This window comes from Scomber scombrus, chromosome 23 (genome assembly GCF_963691925.1).
Source record: "Scomber scombrus chromosome 23, fScoSco1.1, whole genome shotgun sequence".
Taxonomy (NCBI): Eukaryota; Metazoa; Chordata; class Actinopteri; order Scombriformes; family Scombridae; genus Scomber; species Scomber scombrus.
This window is the reverse complement of record NC_084992.1, coordinates 22,674,804-22,682,939: the sequence shown is the minus strand read 5'-3', so window position 1 is coordinate 22,682,939 and position 8,136 is coordinate 22,674,804. Positions and strand designations below refer to the sequence as shown.

The following is an 8,136-nucleotide window of genomic DNA, read 5'->3' as shown; positions in this document are numbered from 1 at the left end:
GACGGGGCGGGCTAGTTGGTATTAACCTCAATGACAGCGTAGTGGGCTCCAACGGCAGTGTACTGTTGGTATACCTCAACGGCAGTCGTCGTGCTCTTAACAATAGGACGGGCTCTGTAGCTAACACTGGCGGTATTCCATCGTAGGCGTGCTGTTTGGTTATTAAACGATCAACGGCGTAGCGGGCTCAACTGTGGCGTTTAATAAGGGTTGGTATTAACCTCAACGACAGCGGGCTCAAACGGCGCTGGTACTGTAGGTATTAACCTCAACGAGCGAGCGGGTTAACGCAGGCGATAGCGGGCGCCAAGGCGGCGTACTGTTGGTAAATTACCTCAGAGCGGATCTGTCGGGCTCTAAATTACGCAGGACGCGGGCGTGCTAAGTATTGACCTAACAATGCTCCAGGAGCAAGGCTCCTAATGACAGGCGGGACTCTGTTATACCTCGGCGTGCTCCTGTAGGGATTTAACAGGGCGGGCTACTAGTATACCACAAGGCGGGCTCCAACGTACGGTGTGGTCCAACTACGGTGAGGCTCCTGTAGGTATTAACCTCAACGACAGCGGGCTCCAACTACTGCGTGCTCCTGTAGGTATTAACCTCAGCGACGGCGGACTCCTCTTCAGCGCCAACCGACCGTTCAAAACGCAAACTACTGCAACAACTAGTAAATAACGCATTCTGTCACGACATGCAGAGTCTAACCCTCAGAGTCTTTTACACACGTGGACACATTATCTTTCGAATCATGGTTGGCTTTATCACTGTCAACTTTCAAAGAAACAGAGAAGGATTAATGTCCCTCAGTGTTCAGTGTGGCCTTGTCAGATTCATTTTTGTACAAAGACAAAGACGGGTGAGAATGGGTGTGTTCATGGAGTGGAATGCAAACTGACAAAAATAAATAATGTAAAAACTTCACTTTGAGTCATTTTTTTGTCATCTTCTACTGAAAATAGTCCTGAAAGTGTAGAAGTAGTAACAGCTGTATGTAGTTAAGTACACAATTTGCAACATTGCTAATAATTCAAATAATTATGATATTTCATCTGAAACAAAACATTTTATTCATTGTACATTATTTATTCATCTGCAATGCAATTAATGACTTGACTCTGTTACTGTGATATTAGTTGTATTTATATAGAGCCAAATCACAACAGAAGTTATCTGTTAGGAATCTGCATTCTCTCCCCTCCCCTTTGTGTTTGTCTCTGTGTGTGTGTGTGTAACCTCCCTGGTTCCTCCCTTGCTGGTTCTTCACACCTGGCCTCAATCACCTCATCTCCACACCTGGCCTCAATCACCTCATCATCTCAACAAGCCGCTGCAGTATTTAAGACCGGTTCTTCATCCCATTCTTCGCCAGATCGTCCGTTTACCCATGTGGTACACAGCTTGGCTAACCTAGATATACTTACCTTAGTTTAACTGTTGTTTGGAAGACCTCTGTTTAACTCCTGTTTTGTCTCCGTCTCAGATCCACCTACCTGCCCGTTCGCTCTCCTGCTGCGCCCAGCCAGCCGCTGAATCCTGTTCCTGGTCCCAGGTCCCACTCTCCCACATCCACTCCATCTACGCTCTAAACCCAAATAAACTCTGTTTGCACTGAGTTGGCATCCGTGGCTGTGTCCTGCTTATTTGGTCCTAAGAGCGAAACCTAACAGTACGATCTGGCCAAAGATGGACCAAGCAGACTCAGACCTGGATGCGGGAAACATCCAGAAAGCTCTCTCAAATCAAGGAAGACTTCTTGACCAACATGAGCCATTCCTACGTTCCCTCTCAGATGATAACCGGGCTATGATAACTCAAATTGCTCAGCTAACCAATCAAGTTCCTGCATTAACATCTTTACTTACCCCTTCAGTGACCCAGTCAGCCATGCCATCTCCTCAGCAGCCTCCACCTGGTCCGTCATACCCACCTGCCCAGAGGGATTCCTACATTACGGACCCGCAACCTTTTTCTGGAGATCTGGATATTTGTCGGGGATTCCTTCTGCAGTGCTCCATGGTTTTCCAACAGCGGCCATCAACCTTCCCCTCCGATCAATCGAAGGTACATTACAATTTGGGGTTGCTGAGGGGCAGAGCGCTGGCATGGGCTGAGGCAATCAATTCTAGTCAACCTGTAAGCACTCTGACCTATGACGATTTAGTGTCCCGGTTTAAAGCTGTCTTTGATCACCCTGACCACTTAGGAAATGCCTCTAACCGCCTGCTTAATATCCGCCAAGGCATTAGAAGTGTGGCTGATTATTCTGTGGAGTTCTGGATTCTCGCTGCAGATTCAGGCTGGACTGATGAGGCCCTACGTGGAGTGTTTCGTAAAGGGTTAAGTGAGCAAGTAAAGGATGAATTGGCCTCCCGAGATGATCCCCCTAATCTGTCTTCTCTTGTTTCCCTTGCTATCAGACTAGACAATCGTCTGCGTGAACGCCGCCGAGAAGGAGGCAGCCGTAACCCATTGCCTCCAGTGCCCCATATCCCGGCCTTCGAGAGCCTAAGGAATCCACCTTCCACAAGGCCTGCCATTCAGAGTTCCCAGCCTACAGGAACTTCTGAGGAGGAACCTATGCAGTTAGGTCGGGCCCATTTGTCTCCAGCTGAAAGACAGCGCAGAATTCAGGCTGGTGAGTGTCTGTACTGTGGTCAGACTGGGCATTTGATTGCTACCTGTCCTGTGCAGCCAAAAGGGGGGACTCACCAGTAGAGATGGGGATACTGGTGAGTCAGACTGTTCCTGCAGCCCCATCTAGACTTCAGATTCAAGCTAGACTTTGCTTTAATCAGCTTTCTTTACCCCTTCTGGCATTAATCGATTCTGGCGCTGAGGATAACTTTTTGGATAGGGAATTGGCTTCACAAAGTGGAATTTCCGTTGGGGTCCTGGAACCTCATCTCAAGGTTAACGCCCTGGATGGAAAATTTCTAGCTCACATCACATATCAAACTGCTGCGGTCACTTTGGTTCTGTCTGGTAATCATTGTGAACGGATTCAATTTAACATTATTTCTGCTCCCAAGACTCCACTGGTTTTAGGTCATCCTTGGCTTAAAAGACACAATCCCCAGATTGACTGGAAGGCGGGAAGGATAACTTAGTGGAGTCCATATTGCCATGCTTCTTGCCTGCAATCTGCTTTGTCTCCTACAGAGGGTGTTCATCCTCCTAGACCTGAACCTCCTGACCTGACCTCCATTCCCTCTGAATATCATGATCTGGGACAGGTGTTTAGTAAGGAATTGGCTCTCTCGTTACCTCCTCATCGCAGATATAATCGTGCCATTGATCTCCTTCCAGGGGCCCCCCTGCCCAAGAGCCGACTCTACAACCTGTCTCGCCCTGAACGTGAAGCCATGGAGAAATATATCAGGGACTCCTTGGCTGCAGGTGCTAAGTCTGCTAAAAACAACTTAGCTCCATGCTATTGTCTCGATGGCTGCAGCTTTCTGTTTGCATTTTTTCAGAGAGATGTTTTATGTCTCGTTCCCCTGTCGTTGTCCACAACGCTTCGGTGCTGGCACTTTGAAACAGCAAACAGATAAAGCAATAAAAGGAATAACTCACACTGCATCCAGCTAGCCAGCTCCGTTTATCATAACAGCAGCGGGAGAAGCTCTGGGTCTTAGCTCCTCCATCACCTGCTGCTGCTGAAGCCGGTCCGGTCAAAACTGCTTTATCCTCTTTCTCCCTTCAAGTGAAAGTCTTGTGAAATTATGTTTTTGTAGAGAAATTACCAAATAATCTTCTTTAATTTCCGCGGCTCCACTTTAACGTCATCTCCTGAATCTACCGTCAGCAGGAGTTTGGGTGACAGCAGCTGACGGGAGGGCGTGAATGACAGCCGGAACTTTCCAATCACAGTAGATTAAAAAACATGAAACAACAACAATTCGCTTCCAATAAAAGTGGGCGTGTCCGGGGCGCACTGAGCTGCGCCCCGTGGGAAATGTGACGCAGGCCAATGAGAGAGCAGCCTCAGGTCATGTGCTTGTCAAAAGTTTGAGGGCTTGCATTGACTCCCATTAGGCCGGCGCCCCGCATACAGGAAGTACATATAGAAATTAATAAAATACCATTTGGAATCGATTTATAATGAATGCTGACAGGTGCTGAGAGACTAACAGGCGCATTTTTACAAACAAATACTTTTTATTTCATAATGATTTAGCATTATCTAATTCATTTATATTTAATATGTTTAAGTAGACTTTCTCTAGATTATTGGATGGGGCGGCCCCCCAGCGCCCCGCATTGACCAGCCGCCACTGGACAGTTTACTCTCATAAAACATGCACAGTTGTGTGTTCCTGTGCTGTGTGCCGGTAAAACACAACACAGCCGATCAATTAATACAACGCACTATGATTAAAAAGTGCAAGCTTGTTCTTCTGAGTCATGCCTGTGTAGTATGCAGTACTACATACTTGTATAAAAAAGACTCTAGTAAAAGCAGACGTCCTGATTCAACTCTTTACGCCAGTAAAAGTAAGACGTAGTTTAATGACTTAGAAGTCGCCAAATGACTTACTTTAATGAGTTTCGTTAGTTTATATAATGCAGATTTGTAAAATATTACTTTTATGGGGGTCAAAGTCAATTAACTTACCATTTCATAATTGTGGTAGCAGCGGTGCAGCAGATGTAATGAAGTCCACGCAGCACGCTGGATGCAAACTAATATTTAGCCTATAGCCTTTTCATTATAATGTCGATGGACATAAATTGAGTTCTTTTGCCTTAATAATGATAAAATAATACACAAAAAATGGTCGGATTGGGAACCCATACATACATAATGTATGTACACTAGTGCGCATGCGTGACCAAGTGTACCGTGCCTACGCACACCTCTTCCAAGCGTACCGTACCAGGGAAGTGTACCGTACTCAAGCACAGTACACTTGCACTCACACTAGCCAAATAATCCGGATTTTAGGGGATTATTTTGTAGCCTTAAACTTTTGAGGCTACAAAATAGTGACCAGCATCAGCCTTCAAAAATCATTCTATATGTTGCCATTATATACGAATAGAAATATAATGCAAACAATATGTTTCATAAGTGAAAGAACAACCCAGGAAAGCTGTAAAGGCATTCAAATCTTTTGTATTTTCCAAACTTTACAAATAGTGCAAATGTAACATGAAGACAACAAATAAAAAGTTTCCAACAGCAATGCTTTTGACAAACACAAAATAAAATCTCTTTCACAGACATGTCACTGTGTTACAGCATGCACCTGTAAGTAAAGATGCATAACTTTTTTAGTACAACAACTTTATTAAAAGATGGAAGTGTTAATTCACTTTTGGCAAATTTTAACACTGTGCTAATGAAGATTTGTGTTGTTGTTTTTTTACATGCACAAACATTCACATCTCCAGCTTTCATTTTAGCAAATTTAAATGTGCAATTGTTATTTTTAATTACCTGCTATTGGTGGGATTCATTAAACATGTTCAATTACTTATAATTTTTTCTTAGACTTTCCTGATCTGTGGCAAAAAAATCCTGTATGAACAGGTCTCACAGTCATTGTCATGAATAGGAGTGCACTAAATGGTTCTGTGCTGATTTTCAACAGAGATGGAAGTCAAATGCTGCAGTAAAGAGGGCTATGACCTTTGTTACACATAAAAAGAAAGAAAACATCTGCGTGGCTGCTTCTCCAGTTAAAACATCTTGAATAAATAGTCAAACTTTCAATGAATCCAATAAGTTATTTAATGCATCTGCCAAAGGAATAAATGTAAATGGTAACATAAATCAATACATCACATTACCCAGTGACAAAAAAATCTACACAAATCTTTTGCTGTGAGTTTAATTTGAGTGAAATTTGACACCCATTGCTTTACTTTACCACTGACCAATACCACACTGACTTGACTGCAACAGAACATTTTCAATTTTCTGTCTAAGTCCTTTGGTTACAGTCACATCAACAAGGAAACTTCTCCATAAAGCAGTTAACAGTCAGTCAATAACAAGGCATCAATCATAAAAGATAGAGTAGTCCTAAAAACAGACCCTACTCCACATTTTCCTGAACGCAATGGATTAAACGCAATCACAGTCACTCAGTAACATTCCGTTTGAACTGTGTTGTTTTTTTACAGGCATTCATAATGTAACACTTCCTACAGTAAGGCAACTTTGGTGACAAATTATGTGTTTAAAACGTCTTTGTTTGCAGATATACAGTAGGCCTACACTGTATGTGCAATTTTGGACTTAACATAAATCTGATAATTGCAAATAAGTGTTACCCAATACCAATATAGTGCAGATGACTTTTGTCAACAGCTTCAGGGATGTTGCTCTGTAAACAGAAACATGCCTGCCTCAACCTGCCTTAAAGGTAATTGCCTTATATTTAGCTAGAGGTGGTGATTTTTTCAGTTATGACAATGTTTTACTCACTAAATTAATTGCTAAAGGTAGGCATGGGTAAATAGGTGAGTATGGCAGGTAGGGCTGAACTGTAGATTCTAAACTAAATTATTTGGAAGTGAAACGGAAGGTGAATGTAGCTAAAATGTTTAATGTAAATTTCCCTTCAATTGTAAAACTATGTGTAGGCTTTGATAATGTCCTGCTTTGTCACCATCAGGTGGCTGTTTTGAAAATGACACCACAGAAGACAACAATATAGGCTGTAAAATCCTTTAAAAAATGCTACAATCACATCAAATTGACAGTTGGGTGTAATATGTGGTTTAAATAATGTGGTTGTCTGGTTGTCTGATGGCTCGTGTTGGATGCTTTTGTAAAGGTAGAGTCACTGCAAACACAGAACTCAGAAATAACTAATGTAACTTTTATTGTTCAGTGGCATTTCAGCACTGGCTTCACAAGAAAATGCCTTAACATTGTCCTATGTTTCTGTTGACCCAAAGGAGAACTTCTTGTAGCTGTGCGAATGAAACCCACGAGGACACGAGGTTAGAGTAGATTGAGGAGTCTTGATGGCATTGGGCAATGGCTGTTTGTTTCCTATTTCCTACTGATTGTCACAATGGTTTCTTTTAACCATGACCAAAAAGGTTCCTATGTAGGTATTTTAACCTATGCTACAACCTACCATGTAGTTTTTTCCTAACATTACCCAAACCTCCACCAAAACTTGTGGCTGACCTGAAAATGGTCTTGTAGATAATCTACGTCCTTTGTCATGGTTTGTAAGGTTGGGATTATTTCTGAGGCTTTCTTCTATTGTAATTTCAGGTGTATTGGTACCAAAGCTTAGGTATCAACATGTCTAACCCTAATCTGTTGGCAACTCATATCTGTACCAAACTGTAACGGACATTTCCACTCTCATACACACTTTCACACTTTATATCTACAATCACAATCTGTAGCAATTTAAAAACACAGCACAGAAACTGCAAACAGTCCAAAGGTACAAGCAGCTCTCTTGATGCCTCTCCTGCTGAGTGGGTTATTGGACAAGACACTGACACCACTTAAACTACTCTGATCTTTGGTCATAAAATGGAGCCTAATGCCACACTTTGAAGACACTCAAATGGAAAAGCAAACCAAAACTAACACTCGAGTCGATTGAGACGGTTTCCAGAACCTCACTCTGGTTTTGGACCATTCAGGTCTCTATTGGGAATACACTGCAGCCTCATACTGGTTCCATGTGTAGAAGTACATCCCTTGGCTCAGCTTTGTTTGCCTTATTACTGCTCATTTGCAGATGAGAGAGGACTCAACACAACTGTTCCATCCTTGGTTTTGTCATCATGCACTTTCTTTCAGAAACACAAACCAGCACGTGGTGCTAGTGGTCGACAGAATCACTGCATCACACACTTCTCCTTCTGCTGTTTAGCATACTTCCTCCTCCGCTGCTCTAGGCCCCGTTCCAGACGTTCATCCTCCTCCAGAGCTCTGAAGACAAGAAGGGAAAAGGCTTAGGGCTTACTCACAAGCATTTATTGATGTCAGATCTAAATCCATTCATTTGTCTAATTGTAATCCATTTTGACAGTGTTCACCTTTGAGGGACAAGAAACAATAGAAGAAGTACTCAGACGCTATATTTAAATAATACTACCAATACAGCAATGTAAAAATACAAGTAAAAGTCCTGCATGAAAAATCATACTACG

At 42.7% G+C, this 8,136-nt stretch overlaps 1 protein-coding gene across 2 annotated transcripts in view; it reads right to left on the bottom strand.

The window, feature by feature from the left end:
• Positions 1-5,099: 5,099 nt before the first annotated feature.
• Positions 5,100-8,136, bottom strand: part of ehbp1l1a (EH domain binding protein 1-like 1a) — a 51,750-nt gene continuing 48,713 nt past the window's right edge. For both annotated transcript variants that reach the window (XM_062444765.1, XM_062444764.1), the window contains one exon: positions 5,100-7,915. In XM_062444765.1, the coding sequence (XP_062300749.1) occupies positions 7,822-7,915 (94 nt within the window). In that variant the 3' untranslated portion in view covers positions 5,100-7,821. The remainder of the gene's footprint in view (positions 7,916-8,136) is intronic.